The 16,349-nt window shown below is 45.5% G+C and overlaps 2 protein-coding genes and 1 long non-coding RNA gene across 3 annotated transcripts; 2 read left to right on the top strand and 1 right to left on the bottom strand.

The window, feature by feature from the left end:
* The first annotated feature begins 5,376 nt into the window (after positions 1 to 5,376).
* On the top strand, positions 5,377 to 7,608 carry LOC125521756. Its single transcript, XR_007289408.1, has 3 exons — positions 5,377 to 5,661; positions 6,986 to 7,114; positions 7,347 to 7,608. It is a non-coding gene; the product is annotated as an uncharacterized LOC125521756 (long non-coding RNA).
* Positions 7,609 to 8,790: 1,182 nt separating this feature from the next.
* Positions 8,791 to 9,902, top strand: LOC125521755. Its single transcript, XM_048686818.1, has 2 exons — positions 8,791 to 9,570; positions 9,659 to 9,902. Exons 1-2 carry the CDS (start codon positions 9,131 to 9,133, stop codon positions 9,723 to 9,725), a joined length of 507 nt encoding a protein of 168 aa, XP_048542775.1. The 5' UTR covers positions 8,791 to 9,130; the 3' UTR covers positions 9,726 to 9,902.
* A 1,327-nt stretch (positions 9,903 to 11,229) lies between these two features.
* Positions 11,230 to 15,664, bottom strand: LOC125521591 (protein CIA1-like). The gene is made up of 10 exons (XM_048686648.1): positions 15,212 to 15,664; positions 14,968 to 15,114; positions 14,640 to 14,858; positions 14,423 to 14,487; positions 13,641 to 13,706; positions 13,417 to 13,494; positions 12,666 to 12,728; positions 12,084 to 12,153; positions 11,746 to 11,829; positions 11,230 to 11,577 (listed from the first exon to the last, which is right to left on the bottom strand). Exons 1-10 carry the CDS (start codon positions 15,392 to 15,394, stop codon positions 11,500 to 11,502), a joined length of 1,053 nt encoding a protein of 350 aa, XP_048542605.1. The 5' UTR covers positions 15,395 to 15,664; the 3' UTR covers positions 11,230 to 11,499.
* Positions 15,665 to 16,349: the final 685 nt, after the last annotated feature.

Genomic DNA, 16,349 nt, shown 5'->3' with positions numbered 1-16,349 from the left:
CAGGGTTGCCCCTGTAGGTCATAGGCTCCTATCACCATGCCAATCTGCTTTTGTTAGGGACAGATTTATTCTAGAAAGTGTTGTCACTGCCCATGAGGCCATCCATGAAGTTCATAAATCAAATGAACCTGGGGTTGTCCTCAAGTTAGATTATGAAAAAGCCTATGATCCGCTGAACTGGGATTTCCTAGTAGAGATGCTAACTTCTAGGGGTTTTGGAGCTAAATGGATTAGGTGGAACCTCTCCATTTTGCAACAAAGCTCCTTCTCTGTCAAAATTAATGATGTCCTAGGGCCTTACTTTGTGTGTGTGGGGGGGGGGGGAGGGCTCAAACAGGAAGACCCAAGCTCCCCCATGCTTTTCAACCTGGTAGCTGATGTGTTCTCTCGCATGCTTGCTAAAGCTGTTAACAGCAACATTATTTCTGGGATTGTTCCCCATATCATCCCACAGGGGCTGATATGTTTGCAATATGCTGATGACACAATCCTATTCCTTAATCCCAAACCTGAATATGTTAAGAATCTAAAATGGCTCCTGGCATGTTTTGAAAACCTTTCTGGGTTGAAGATTAACCATGATAAATGTGAGGTAGTGCCAATAAATATGAATGAAGATGATGCTAAGTTGTTATCCCAAATTTTCTGTTGTAAGTTGGGGGATTTCCCTCTGAAATATCTTGGAGTCCCATTACACTACCTCAAACTGAGAAGAGAAGACATTCAGTATATCACAGACAAGATTATTAGGAGAATTTGTGGCTGGAAAGGGATATTACTTAGCTATGAGGCAAAGTTAGTCCTCCTTAAAGCCTGCATTGCTAGTATTCCTATGTATCTAATGTCTGTTATCAAATTTTCCAAGTGGGCAATCAAAGCCATCACTTCACAGATGGCTCATTTCTTCTGGGGTAACCTAGGAGATGAGCATAAATACCATCTTGCTAACTAGGGGTTAATCTCTCAGAAAAAGGAATTTGGTGGATTGGGGGTACCTAATTTAAGGGAATTTAACATGGCTCTACTAGCCTCTTGGGCAAAAAGGTATTTCATGGACAATGATAAAAACTGGGTGAGGCTGGTAGATCATAAGTGTAGAACTGGCAAACCCAATGTGTTGTGGTCCAGACAGGGTGTGGGCTCTCCATTTTGGAAGGGAGTTACCTGGGCTTTTGAAGGGATAAGACCTTTCTACAAATGGAAGTTGGGAAATGGAGAGAAGATTAGCTTCTGGGATGACGTATGGGTAGGGGATTCTTCCCTAAAAACCCAAATTTGGGATGTCTATGAAATCTGTCAACAACAACATTGTGCAGTTTCAGAGGTGTGGGATGGTGTTAGTTTAAAACTCACCTTCAACAGATGCGTGGAGGCTGAGTTTATGGAGAGATGGCATAATTTGATCTGGGTCATATCTAACATAACCATAACTAATGAGGAGGACCAACCTATTTGGGTGTTAGAATCATCAGGGGTGTATTCGGTCAAGTCCTTCTACAACATGATTAATTGGGGTGGGGTTTGTACCCCCGTGTGGAATTTTTTTGGAAGATTGTTGTGCCTCACATATATCTAGTTTTTCTGTGGTTAGCCTTCAAGAATAAAATTCTTATCAGAGATAACCTAAATAAAAGGAGGGTGGTAGAAAACTTAAAATGTTTGTATTGTGATGAAGATGAGACAGTTTATCATCTATTCTTTGAATGTGTAGTTGCCAAACAGATTTGGAGTGATGCGACTGACTCCTTTGAGTTTAATATACCTAATAATATGACTGAATTATCTTCCTTATATAATTTAAATAACAAGAGATGTGTTGTTAATATTGCTTGTGTTGCTACCATTTGGGGCATTTGGACTATGCGTAATGACATGTGTTTTCAGGGCGTACCATGGACAAGCACCCGTGCAATCTTGTCAAAGATCAGCGCATCGCTACATCAATGGAAGATCCTCTGTGTGGGCGACCAATCGGTGCTGCTGAGAAAATGCCTTCAACTACTGGATCGGCGAAGAGGCGAGCTACTCAGGATTGTGTGGGTCTGGGTCTGAGAGCATGCGTGAAGAGGTCCCGAGGCGAGGCGCTGAAGACTCATTCAGAGTGAAGGGAAAAATGCTGTACAACACACAAAACGTTTCACTATGTATCTTTGTTGCCTCTGTTCATGGCTCAGCGCGAGGACTAGAGTCTGTCTGTTGGACAGTAGACGCTTTTCCATTTCGGCTGTTTTTGCTTTTAGTTGCCTCTGCAAACTTACAACTCTCTTAGGCCGTAGGTTCTCCTGCTTTCTTTTTGCTCTGGTTTGCCACCTCGGGTAGGCTCGATTGCTTGTAATAGTCTTTGTTGACTTGCGTTTTGCTCCGTTTTCAATAAAAACTAGTGCTTGGGGCGTCATCCTGTGGCGCCGCTTGAGAGAAAGCTGTGTGCATGTTTCCATTAAAAAATACATAGAGTCCTCGCCTCCGTCTAAAAAAATTCCCACCTTCGTCTAAAAAAGAAGTAAAAAATAAAAATTTACCAAACCAGCCTATCAGCAAGTGCCACTTTGCATAACCCTGCATTTAAAAAATAGCAGAGGTCTCCATCTCCATCTAAAAAAGAATATATTTAAAAATAATCCACAGCTTCATCTAAAAAAATTTGCAAAAGATTTCCCACCGCGGCCAACCAGCTTACGCCACATGGCATAGCTGGTTGGCCGCCCTTCACGCGTAGCTTAATGGTTTTAATGGGGCGGGGGGAAACCCCTTTGATAAAAAAATTGATTTTTTCTTTAGACACGATGGAAATTTGATGAATCCGTGAATAATCTCGCTACGGACTAATCTCCGTAAATCCTGGGCCTAGATTTAAGCCCGTTGGCCGGGCTGTGCTCGGGCCTAGGTTTTGTGCGTCGGGCTTTGGGTAGGCGCAGCCTGAAGCCCGGCCCGGCCCGACGGATGGCCAGGTATTATAGGTCACATCTCCGGTACGGGCTCGACCTAATCGAACCTCCTTCCATGGGGATCTCGCCGTCGCCGAGCGACCGCGCCGCCGCTCCGGCTAGGCTGCTGCCGGTGCGGTACTACGTGCGGGACGTCTGGGAGATAAAGCGGGAGGAGGACCCCGTCCACGACCCAGACTCGCCGCAGTCCCCGAGCCAGGTCGGCGACGACGTGCCGCCGCTGGTGTTCCCCAACCCCTCCCCCTCCCCCTCCTGGCTGTCCCGCCGGACGGCGTTCGAGCGCCACCTCCCCGCCACCCACGACGAGCCGCCGCCACCGCCGCCGGAAGAACCGCCCGCGCGGCGCCCGGAGGAGGAAGACCCGGATCTGTACTTCTGCCTCAAAGACCCCGACGACCCCGAGTGCGTGCGCCGGAGCCACGAGTTCCAGAGCAAGAGGTACGCCGTGCACGCGCTGCGGGGCTACAACGCCGACCCCGGCAACGGCGTCAAGTACGAGCTGGTCGAGGGCAGCGCCAGTAGCAACAGCATCCTGCTCGACTGCGCCGAGATCCTCGGCCACGTCGTCTTCACCGCCAGGCCTGTCGCCGCCGGCGGCGGGCGGGATCGGACCTTCTTCGCCGAGGTTCGCCCGCCGAACCATGCCCTCGCCTGCATGATTTCGTTGGACGACGACGGTGACTGCTGCCGAGGGGCGGCTGCCGACGACGACGAGCTGTGCCAGTTCTGTCGACGAGACCTCAGGCACCCGGAGGTGCATCCGGAGCTAAGGAGACCACCTCGTGGGTCGTCGGCGATGGAAACAATCGTGAATTGTGATTGATTAAGACCCTGTTCAGTAATCGACAAACTCATGGAATCTTCGGAGCGGGGAAACTGCAGCTCCGTCATTTTCAACTGCAACTCCGGGGCAGAGTTGTGAAGCGGAGCGATACCGAACAGGGTCTAAAGATTAACGCCCTACTTATTCCTCTAGGATAGATTGACCGAAACAAATACCGCACTACTTTGATTATTAATGTATGAACTGCAGGTTACGAGCAGTTTAATTTCTTCAACAAGAATTGATGCAATATTTTCAGGCAAATCCATATAATCTTTATGCGAATTTTAGTTCTATGTGTCCTTTTGAGCAGATAAATTGAACATATAAAGGATGAGCCAGTGCGCCCAACTAGCGGCCGTGGCCACGTCTCCTTTTATTCCCGAGCGCTCGCTTCCTCCCGCCGCCTCCTTCTCTTCCTCTTCCTCTCCCTCGGCGTAGCCCCTCCACCTCCCTCCTCCTTCGACGGCGCCTGGTCCAGATCGGGCTCAGGTCGTCGCCTGGTCCAGATCGGGCTCAGGTCGTCTCCATTGAGAGGAGGGGTGAATCAAGATGGCAACGGGGCCCCGAAACCCGCGTCCCCGCGGGTTTTTACCCTATTAGGGGACAGGGATGGGCGTCTTTTCATCCCCGCGGGGCTGTTGTTGGGCACATTATACAACCCGACACGTTTCGTGGGTTTGCACCCGTTTCCGTAGTCCCCGAACCCGAAACCCGGCAAACCCGGCAAAATACATTTTTTGTACCAAGCACAGCTCCGGCGCGGCCCAACCCAAAACTACCGAGCCTGAGCGACCGAGCCCCCCCCCCCCCGCGTCGAAGGCCAAACCAACCCCTAGCTGGGTGGCCAGTATCGCTCGCTCCTTTCCCCCTCGCTCGAGCCCTCATCTCTCTCTCTCTCCCACATAATACCTAACCCTAAACCTAGGACCCCAGCCGCCGCCTGGCTCGATCCCATCTCGCAAGATCCGCCGACCACGATCTGTGCCGGCGAGCCCCACGTCTTCTCCACCACCGCCGGTCTGATCTGGAGAAAGGGCGCCGCCACCAGTGACGAACCCCATGGTAGCCTCTTCACGTCCCAAGTCAGGTGAAAGGGCGCCGCCGCCGGTGCCGCCGGCGAAGTCTGCAGCCACTTGCCGCATTCCTCTCTCTACTACAACTACACGCGGTGGTGGTGGAAGGGCAGCAGGTCGTGGCCTTCGTGGAAGAGGAGGCAGACGGCTTTCAAATCCGATTCCCGAGCCTCCATCCAACTTCAACGTCCGCAAGAAGTTAAAGACTATGTATGTTGTTTAAATCTGCTGAAATACACTCTATATAGCTGTTGAACCATCTACTATTGTTTTTTTTGTTGAAATTTGCTCAAGTTATCCTGCTGAAATGTGCTTGTTTTGCTGCTGAAATGTTATTCTTTGTCGCCATTATGTTTGTTTAAATATTTTGATTTTCTCGTGGGTTCCCCGAAACCCGATGGGTTTAGGGGACAGGCAGAAAACTAGCCCCGCGCACGGTGATGGGGACGGGGACGGGTTTACGATTTTCTCGTGGGGATGGGTTTGGGAAGGCAAAACCCGATTGGTTTCGTCCCCGTTGCCATCTGGAGGGGTGAATAGCTGGAAGCGGTGGGGAGAAGCGAGCGGCAGCCGGCAGGGAGAGGTGGAGAGCCACGACGGGGTGGACAGCGGGAAGCGGTGGGGAGAAGCGAGCGGCAGTCGATAGGGAGAGCCACGACGATGGCCGGCGTCAGCTACCACTTCCTCCCCTCGTCGGCGCCGCGAGGCCGCTGAGCCCACGCCCGAGCTTCCCGTCCGTGAACGATCGCTCCGCCCACCGGCCGTCCCCCGTCCGTGTGCTTCTTCTCGGGACGTCGACGCCACGGAGCTCGTCAAGGTGCCCTCTCGTCCCTCTTCACCTCCTCATGCGTCTATCTCTATTCGATTTGGTCCTCTGATTCAGATTTCTCACACAAGCGGATGGTTGTTGTCCTCTGTTCGTGTTCGCGCTCGTGCAGCTCCCTCTCTGCTACTGCAGGAGGATTGGATTGGATTGGTTTCTACTTGCTCTATTATCTATTTGAGAATCTGAGATGCGGCCCTCCAAATCTTAGGCCCCAGAAGGAGGATTTGAGAGTGGAGAAGGATCATCTGAATGTGATTTGGAGGAAGGAGTTGTCCAGGAATCAAAATGTTATTATTTTACTATTCTGCTGGGGAGAATCTAAAGATTATTTGTTTCTTTTTATGCTTGCAGATCGTGTTTAGTGCTTGGGATTCACACCCTGCATTGATAAGGTCTGAATTTAACATCCATTTTTAACACTGGGTTCCTCAAGTGTTTCAGTTCGTACTTTGCCGACGTACAATCTATTGGCCACATTTTCTAGCACACTTATTCCAACTGAAGTCAGCTCCTGCTTGCACTTCTCCACTGAGTGAATGCTAATAATTTTAAAAAGATAAACCACCCATAGAATTGGTTCTAATTAGATCCTCTGAAAGATGCAAGCAGCTAGAGTACCTTAGTCCATAGGAGTCCTGGAACTGGTTCAGAAGTTCTTGAGTAAACTGGATCAGTGAGAATATTAATTGAGTCACTGCTCAAGAAACAAAGTAGAATAACGACAGCGTAGCTAATACCATTTGTCCCTGCATGATGTATTTTCATCTCAAATGCATTTGAATGGCTTGATTTTTGCAGAGATCTTGTCACCTGCGCCCTTGTTTGGTCGTACATAAAACCGTCATCTTGCTTTAAATTCAAGTGGTCAGGTCTTTGATAGTACGCATGGCTGAACCCACCTTTTGTTGAATTTGGGAACCGTCTAATATAGCTATTTTTTAAGAAGGAGCTTGAATAGATCTCAGTATATGTTAATTTTGTAGAACTAAAGGAGCCTGACTGACCAGGTAATTCCCAGCGAACTGAAGCAGCTAAGCTTGTAGGCATGTGTACTATAAATAGAACCAAGTTCTGCATATATTGTATTTGCAAAAAATGTTTTTGGCCTGTACGGTTCTAACAAATTTGAGGTGATAAATTCTGAACACTAAAAGAATTAGTTTTGTAGGACCAGTTTTCTTGTATGACCTTGCACTACTGTATTGATTTTCTTGTACTTGCATGGTCGGACTAATAATCAACACAACCTTACTAATTCAATAGGACTAATTTATTTGAACTAAAGCCTTAGTATGTATGTTTATAATATGTGCAGATCACCACATGCAGACTATTCATTCCTTGCCAAACTGCACATGCTAGCTACTGTTTGAAGATGGCGTTGTAAAAAATGCATAAGCTGGGGATGGCATGGTGATGCTGCTGGTCGAGAAGTACCATCCCAGTGCGTACTTTCTCCAGCCCATAATTTCAATTTTCTCTTGTTGAATGGCAAATTTATGCTTGGCTAGGTTCGGATTCTGGCGTTTAGTGCATCCGCACTGAACTGATTGCTGGATTTGATAGGGGGTGATATCATTTCGTTCATGGGTGAACCTGAACACTGATGTAGCTTCCCAGATTCCTCTACGCTCCAGTCATTCAAATATTTTGTGATGCCTTAGTTCTATCTTCAGGAATAAATTTAGCATCAACACGGTGATTTGAGAATGCAAACAAGCACAATAGGATCTTCCATGTCAATTGGTATATTTATCTCTCTCCTTTTAGATTCCCTGCTAAATGAAATTTCCAATGACGCTTGATTATGGTACATGCTAAAGAATTAGTGGTGGCATTTGGTTATTTTGTACAGTACTTATGAACACTAAAAGAATTAGCTTATTCAATTTCTTCCATTGTTGTGCCCGCCACTGATGTTCTCTATGGTTCCCTTGGTTGCAGTTCCCTCCTTAGCTGCCAATGCTTCCTCCTGCCTTGCCAGCCGCGTGTGTCCTCATCTTTGTTCATCAATTCGTGTGCAGGTATGGATTGGTGATGTTTTTGACGCCCATAGAGCCATTACCTCGTGCATGTGTATTTTGTGTGCCAGTTTACCAGTTAGTGAGTGATAATGTCCGTATGAATGTTTCATCGTTTAGCAAGTGATCAGCAATAGGCATCTCTTACTTTTGGATTGAAATGCAGATCTTGCTAAAGAGTTGACCATGGAGTCATTTATGTATTCTTATGCCCCAATGCTTCATTAAGTATTCTTATTATGCAATATAAAATTATTTCTTATCGTCTTCTATTGTTTCCTCTGTTTTTCTCAGTTATTCAGAGAACACCACATCTTACATGAATTCTAGACTACTTTCCTAGAGGTAGTTGTTAGAATCATCTTCTTGAATTTGCCTGCTTAGCATCTAATATTTCACACTCGCCAATTGTAATATCTCATGCTTGCCAATTTTTAGAATCAAGTTCTTGAGTTTGCTTGCTTAACCGTGTCCCTGTGCAATTGCTCACCGACCTCACCAATTGTGAGTTTGTCCCACATAGTGGAGTTTTTGTGAGTTTTTATAGTCTATAAATTCTTGGAAGTTCTCTTGTTGCTGCTATAATGTGGGTGTGTTCGGCTTCCTTCTTCATTTAAGGTGAATCCTTGCTTCCAGGTTGGCCTATGAAATGATGTAGTTTCTGCTGGAAAATAAGTTGTTATGCAATTATAGTTAGGTTGCCAATTTTCCTTCATAACTGCATTTAATGGTGGCTGTTATGCTCACTTTGCTCAAAGAAAAGTTGTCTAGCCATGCTACTTTGTGATTTAAGAAATAGGCTGACACCAAATCAGTAATCCCGGACTTCTGCTTTCTTGGCCGAAATTTACTAATTTTGTTTTTCTTGTTATCTTTAGCCATTCCAAAACATTTATCTGGTTCTGTAGAATTACAGACCATAGAATTATAGCTGGCCATATTTTTGAATGCGTGAACCTCACATAGATATCATGCTAATGTAGTTTGACGGAAGTTGTAAAACCAATGGATAGGCATCGTCTTCTGCTAAGGTTCCTTTCACCCTTCTTTAGAACCCAACAAGCATTCATCAAAAATTAAAGATCTTGGTTGGTGATTCGTTTCAATGGCCGGTATAGTAAGGCTACATCAATTATCATATTATTTTTCATTTCTTTTTGCCTGCCCTTGTTTCACAACCTAATACTGATTGATCAGGTACATTGCAATGAGTGCTTACTTATGTTTTGTCTCCTGTTATTTTTTGATTCCAGTCTTCATACTTTCAGACACCTTTGATAATATAGGAAGAAGAAAGTATTCGCTCCAGACGAAGATGTCTAGCTTGCTTGTGTGCTATAACATTAATCAGTGCATCGGGCCCAACATTTTCTATCATTGGAACCTTGATGATTTATCTCATTTGAACATAATCTAACCCCTCTGATTTTTGTCAGTACATGATTGTACACCTCCTATGCCCGCTTAATTGTGTGTTCATTTTGTTAATCAAGAAGCATCTGATTTTATGGCTGGGTACGCTGAAAATATATAAAACCGTTCTTCTTTTGGATAATTTGTTTCCCTTTGACCAATCTTTGTTACTTTCCTACACATTTGTGCATAGTGTAATGCTCCAGCATGACCGCTTCGTGTGCTGCCTCGAGTCACGCGGCCACTACGCTCGCGCCGAGGCGGAGGCAGCTGCCACTCTCGACGCCCTCCACTGCGCGCTCTCACCGGCGGCGTTCGCAAAGCCTTGTCACCGCGCTGCAAGTGTTGCCCCCCTCCTCCCCAAGGGCAAGGTGAAGAAAGGTGCCTGTGTGGTTCTTCTGCAGCTCGCAGCGAGGATTGCTGTGTCCAACCTGCACAATAATGCCAAGAAGTCCTTCTTGGAGACGTAAGCCACGGCGCATGTTTCTGCCATGATTTCCTTCGGTTGGTTTTCGTGGATTTAGGTGTTGAAAAATTATGGGATGTGGATGCAGGATTAAGGACATGTACCTGCACTACAACGAGAGATCTGGGCTGCTTCTTTGCGGCTTCCAAACTTGAAATTTTTGTTTGGAAGTTAGTTTAGTTTTTTGTTGTGGATTCACATCTTCTCACATGTACCATCTTCTTAGACCTTTAGATTTCCAAAAAAACTAAATGAAGATATGGTGGTATGGTCTCAATAGTACAACTTAAAGCCTTGCATGCTTTATATTTTCTCTGAAATTTGGTCTTGAAGAATCATGTATCTATGTTAGATCCGGTGAGAAAAGGCGGCTTCCAAGCAGAGGATGGGGGAGTGTTGGCCACATTTGGTTTTCGACTTGGGTGTCTAAATATTCTCACAATACTTGGCTCCCTCTCGGCCTTTGCGCCATTGGCGCAACGAGTCATCTAGTACCACTAAAAGATCAATTGGTTGGTAAATTTGGTCATGTTGCTTGTTGTTTGGACCGTGGCGATGTGTGAAAGTCGGACGAAAACACAAACAAATTATCCGAGGGAAGAGCAGTCGGAGGGTCCGAATGGCACACAGACAAATTACTAACTCTCTGAAGAGAGTCGGAGGCCCCGGAGTTGTTGGAGGGTTCGAACAAGTTGAAAAGTAGGAAATTGGGCAAAGGAAGAATGGGGCTTTTGAGGGTTTTTGGAGTTTGGTCTCTAAACACTTTGCAAAAGACACTTCACTTAACAAAACCAATATCCTTTTTGATAGCATCAGCATACCTAAGGACTCGGTGATTTTGGATCACTAAAGGCTATGAAAATGTCGTTGATCCTGATAACACTCGTCTTTGAAGAAAAGAGGGGACTAACTTGTATCTTTTGGGGTCTAAGCTGGTCAACACTTTATAGAGTAAACATTAGTCCCTTTAATCAAGCTGGAATAGATCATCAAAAACCACTATAGGGCAATAGAGCTATGCATTTCCCATCAAAGGTGAAGCGACGGTGCGCCACGACACAACCTTTGGTTGGGGTGTCCTCGATGTTGCATGTGCGTGTGTGTGTGTGTTTTCTTTGGGTGCCTACAGGTTTGTGTCGGTGTTTTTTTGGTTATCTTTTCCCCTATAATTCACATGTACTCTAGTTCCTTTGCAGCAACCGCGTGCAGCGAGCGACGACCTGGCATGCAGCACCACCGTCTGCCCCTTGCCGCACCGTCATCTCCGCCTTGCAGCAAAGATGGATAACTTCATAGCATGAACCATAACCTATCATTGTCTGCGTTCTAATTAGTGAATGCTGTCCGAAGAGCATCTCTTGTCCTTCCTTCCAGGACACTTCGGTCTGTAGATAGTACTAACCTTCAGGTAAGGACCAACGAAATGGTCATCAGGAATTCCAAACATCTAGTCTGCTTCAAATTTTAACATCTGTTTCCATGGCAAGCCAATATATTCTGCTCCCGAAGTTTTCCACTATGAACTCCGCGCAGCAACGGTGAACATAATCGTTTGGCAGATAAATCAGTGCGACAAACAATATGGTGTTTCCACTTTCCAATGGCGAAGAGAATACGAGATTGCAAAAAACTGTGTGCAGCACTTGTCTGTACAGGAACTTAATTTGATGTTTCAAAGCTCGTTTAAAAAAAAGATAGCACGTCTATTGTTTCATATTGTATACGCCAACAATTCCATATCGATGCCAGAACTCGTGGCTTGGATGGCAAATCTGTTACAAGATCACCACCATCCAAGCTCTTGCAGGTCCAAAAAGTATTAGCTAACCTAACGGAGCATTGTTTTGGAAAACAGAAACCAAATGGCGATCCCTACACTGATCTGTGATCTTAAGGTACACAACTAGAACTATTATCATAGAGTACAATTCACTCCAGTACATTGCCCCGCAGCTCCCACAATTTCACTGTGCCATCATCGCTCGCGGAAGCCAACACCCTCGGGTCCTACGAGTTTATTAGAAAAGAATTAGGCACCTCTAATAACCAAAGTAAAAGATACTTGAACCATTATAGATTGTGATGGTCTCATACTGGATTGAATTGCTAGACAATTGAAATCCTTTACCAGCTTAACACATTGAGACTATTTTGTTGCTAATTTTCTGAGATTACCTGAGGACACCATCTGACACAATTTACATCCATGTCATGCGCTTTCTCTTTCTTCAATATTAATCTGTACAAAGGCCCCTCAACCTGCACCGTCCAAGGTAGCTGTTAATACTTAAATCAAATGGTGGTCACTGCATTTAGAAAAATATATGAACAACCCTCAAGCATTTATCCCTAGAAAAGTATGTTCACTAATGAAGTATGCACTCCATGTTGAAACATCGCACTCCACTATCTACCGCAAATGTAACTTGGACAAACTAGTCAGCTAAGCAGATCGTATAAGAGATAAACCAAGAGTGGTGAGAATTTGAATGTTCAGCGGAAGGATAAGATACCATAGTACTCTTCTCCTCGGCATATAAGCAGATAGCATCATCACCTGCCCCACTGGCAATAACATCCTCGCTGCATGCACAGAGGAGCATGAAAAATGTCAAAGAATAGTACAAAAGAGTGAAAGACTATTCTATTTTAATCCAGCATGTCAATCCACATTGACTTATGTAAAGACTTCGGTAGATAAGAATGGTCAATTATCAACATTTGTTCAACATAAATATACAACATCTGTATTTTGGAAACATATACATAAATGGTCAGTGATATATCTTCCGTAAACATGTAGAACCGACAGTTAAGGACTTGGATCGGCTTTTTCTGCAGGATTCTGGCCATCGGTCCAACAGGAATATTGATGTACATAATTAAAAGTTTACTTGCGTAAATAGAATGAGCCTCCTTTTTGCAGACATATAATGCTCTCAACCAGAAGTCCGAAAGTAGTTTTATAAAATCTATATTGTTGATTGAATTCATAAAAAAGCTTGTGCTCTATCTGATAAAGAGTAATTTGTTTGCTCCCTCTGAATAAAATTCAGAAGCAGTAAATATGTGTTAGTCATTGGAGCTCAACTAACCTTGACCAATGGGCTGAAAAAATAGTTCGACCATGATGTCCAGATAAAGTGGAAAGATGTCGCCTGAAATTAAACAATAATCATCCTGTTAAAGAGGGGTGGGTGGAAAGATTCACTGCAGTGATGTGATAACAACAATATCAGCAGAACTAGAACAGTTACACACAAACACTAAAGTCGACTCATAGTCCTTAAGTGAGGGAATGGTCAGAACTAACAAGTATGTCTCAACTAATCTTCTTAACAATACACTAAAGCCACCATTGCCTGGAAAGGGCTGGGTTGTACTAGATTTGCACTCCGGTGAAAGCAAATCAAAATTTTACTCAATGTAAGCGTTGATATTTGATCTTAATACCAACAATGATGAGTACATCTAACTTATACAAGTTCTGGTACAAAGAAAAATACACACTGGTAATACTATACCAAACAACCACTTCTCCGTGAACAGGCAGTCAGGCACATCGCCAATTATTAGTTTGCAACTGTCCCAGGGAGTAAAGTGGCAGATAATATGAAAATATAGAGATATGCCAGACTAATAGCAATAGAAAGCACAAGAACACTAACATGCTTGATTTCATCACTGGCATGGTCTAATTTTTGGGTGGGGACTAAACGTGAACTACCACACATCTTGTCTACTTCTGCAGCCATATCTTTTAGGAACAGCTGTGCTATTTCAGTGTTATCGAACCTTGTACGACAAATATAAGTCAAAAAATGGTATCGATAAGAAAACTCTTACCAAGATTCATGACCTTCTCCGGTTGTTGGCTGCGACAAATCAACACTCGTATCCCAAATCTTCAAAGTACAGTCATCACTGGATAAGAAACATATGACATTAGTAACTTTTGCTAGGGCCTGTCTGGAACACAGGAATTCAGCAGTGCTAGAGAATCTGGGAAAATACCGCAAAAAGAGCCTACAAAATAAAGAGGGATATTAATCCAGCATGATAGAGCGAACCTGCATGTGACCATCCTATCTCCTTTCTGGTTAAAAGATACTGACCATACTGTTGAGGAATGACCACTGTAAACAAGAAAAAGGAGATCAACTATATAGCAGGGCAAGAAGCAATAATCAGTTAAGCTCTAACACCAGAAAGAATAATCAATACAGTAGCTTTGTGCTACTAATGAGAGAACAGTGTCCATCAACAATTGAAATGAACAATCAAAACTTCAAAAGGAGATAAATATATGCTCTATTATTTTTAAAGATGAATAGCAGAAAGTGTATCATATCATCCAAACAAGATGGAACAGTGTCAGGGTAATCTTAATAGTTAATAGTAACATAACACAAACACATTACAATGATTGACATGTAATCCCAGATTATGTTTTAGCAAAGTGGGAACTGTGAAAAAATACAAGTTAAATAATTAAGGGATATTTATACAAAAACAAAAAGAACAATGGTAGAATCGTGCATGCATGTACATGGTTGCTAGTATAGAAAGTAAAATGTGCAAGATCCAAGCATATGAAAAGACGATATGGTCATAAAATCAACAGCCAAATGAGTCATAAAATGGGTTTTCATGCATCACATCTTTTTCACAATCATCAGCATCAAATAAGCTGGGATTGATCTTCTACAGAAACATAAGCTGGACATTCGCGTGATAAGACAATGTACCCATTACTGGGAGTAAATAAAGTCAAAACATATTACACCACAAGCAGTACAAGTTTTATCAACCATAGAAAGGCAAAAAGGGCTGGACCAAAGAGCCTCATTACCCGTTATCGGCTTCAGTTAATGTCTGTACGCAATGCCAGTCATCATCGCCGTCATCAGCCCAGACCTACATCGAAGCTTCCATCTTAATATTAATGTCACTTAAACTCTGCAAACCTAACAGAGCAAGAGCAGCCTATCCACAGCCTAAAATCGCCAGGCAGCAAAGTGACGCAGGCCAAACTAGTGCATTACAAATTAAATTGATAGAGTCCGTACCCTGATGGTATTGTCATAGCTGACAGAAACCAGAACACTAAGGACTGGGTGCCACTGGACCATCTTCACGTCCTGAGTGTGCCCCTGCAGCACGGCTACACACTCGTGCTCGTTCCCTGGCTGCACCTCCCATATCCACACTGCCTTGTCCCGGCTGCACGTCGCGAGCAGCGAACCGGACTGGCTCCACGACACGCTCTTCACCTCATTATCATGCCCCTGCCCATCGACAGCACAGAGTTAACATCCACAGGTAACCAACCAGCAATCTCCACAACAAAAAGCGGCAACACTGAACCCAAAAACCAAATTCAGCAAAAGTTTTCACCTCCAATGTGGCGACGCACTCGAAGTCCCCGCCGGAGTACTCCCAAATCGCGGTGGTGCCATCGAAACTCGCGGTCGCCAGCAGCTTCCCGTCGGGGGACCAGGCGCAGGACCTCACCGTGCGCTCGTGCACGCCGTCGAGCACGTCCTGAACAAGCGAGGCGGACGGGACGCAAGTGAGGAAACGAACCACCGCAATGCAACGTGGGCCTCTGGAGCGAACTGAAGTAGTAGATTGGTCTTACCGAGCAGTCCCAGACGCCGTCGGGGGCGCGCTTCCAGATGCGCACGGTCTTGTCGCCGCCGCAGGAGGCGAGGACGGGGCCCGCGCCGGGGCCCGGGTTGGGGTTCCAGGCGAGCGACCAGGCGCGGTCGGCGTGGCCCGTCAGGCGGTGTGTCTCGCGCAGCTCCGCCGCGCCGCCGTCCATGGCCTGCTGGCCGGCGATCGCCGTTGCTTGCCTAGGGTTCCGGGCGCGAGTCGACGGTGGGTGGCGCGCCGGGAGGGCGGAGTGGGGAGCTGCGGAGGGGGGCCGAGGCGGTGCGAGGAGGGATGGTGGGGATTTAGCGGAGGGAGGCGGCGGCGGCGGCGAACAGCGAGGAGGATGGTGGGGAGTTCCTTTACTGGTGGCCTGTGGGGGTCAACCGCGCGTGGAGAGCACGGGCCGCTGCCCGGGCGTTTGAGAAGAGTTTCTTCAGCAAACGAGTGCCTTTTTTCTTTCTGAGGGAAAGCCAATTGGCACTTTTATTGCTGGTTCAATTCAAAATAGTTACATCCTTCAAGATATGAGAGACTTGAGGAAGAAGAAAACTAGGTGGATCATCATCGCACTCGTACATCAGATTTAAATCATAAGCATGTCTAGTAAGGAACGTTTCTCTTCATCTGCGACGGTTGTTGTTCTGGTGCGCTGGTTCTATTGAGCCTTAGCACAACGACTTCCCGATTGTATACTGCAACAAGATTTGCTCGGCTTCAGTGAGGGAGGGGCAATAACGGCGGCGCGTCTTCGGCCCGCTCCAGTGCTTGTAGTCGTCGCTAGGTGGTCTATGGATCTGGATATAATTTTAATTTCTAGTGTTCTTTGTACTGCCTTGACAGATGATGAAAGATGAATAGATCGGAAGTTTTTTTTGAAAAAAAAGCAAGAGCAAATCCAGTGAGGGAGGGGTAATGAGGGCGACGCACATTCGGATCGCTCTAGTGCTTATAGTCGTCGCTAGGTGTCCAAATTTCGTGTTTTGACCTTTTTCTGAAAGCTAATCGAGATCTGACCCCTTTTCCTATCGTCATTGTCTCTGACGGTAAGGTTTAACTGTCTACCACCAGAATCTCTGACGTTAGGCTTTGACTGCGCCGTAACGAACACCTAACGTGAAAAATAC

This window comes from Triticum urartu, chromosome 7 (assembly GCF_003073215.2).
Source record: "Triticum urartu cultivar G1812 chromosome 7, Tu2.1, whole genome shotgun sequence".
Lineage (NCBI taxonomy): Eukaryota > Viridiplantae > Streptophyta > Magnoliopsida > Poales > Poaceae > Triticum > Triticum urartu.
This window is presented reverse-complemented; position numbering and strand designations above follow the sequence as displayed.

Coding starts and splice junctions, on each gene's coding strand:
- LOC125521755 (XM_048686818.1), top strand. CDS start 9,131: ATGATTGTACACCTCCTATGCCCGCTTAATTGTGTGTTCATTTTGTTA. Junction 9,571..9,658: donor AAGAAGTCCTTCTTGGAGAC/GTAAGCCACGGC, acceptor ATGTGGATGCAG/GATTAAGGACATGTACCTGC.
- LOC125521591 (XM_048686648.1), bottom strand. CDS start 15,394: ATGGACGGCGGCGCGGCGGAGCTGCGCGAGACACACCGCCTGACGGGC. Junction 12,729..13,416: donor GGAGAAGGTCATGAATCTTG/GTAAGAGTTTTC, acceptor GTTTAATTTCAG/GCGACATCTTTCCACTTTAT. Junction 11,830..12,083: donor CCGAGGAGAAGAGTACTATG/GTATCTTATCCT, acceptor TGGACGGTGCAG/GTTGAGGGGCCTTTGTACAG.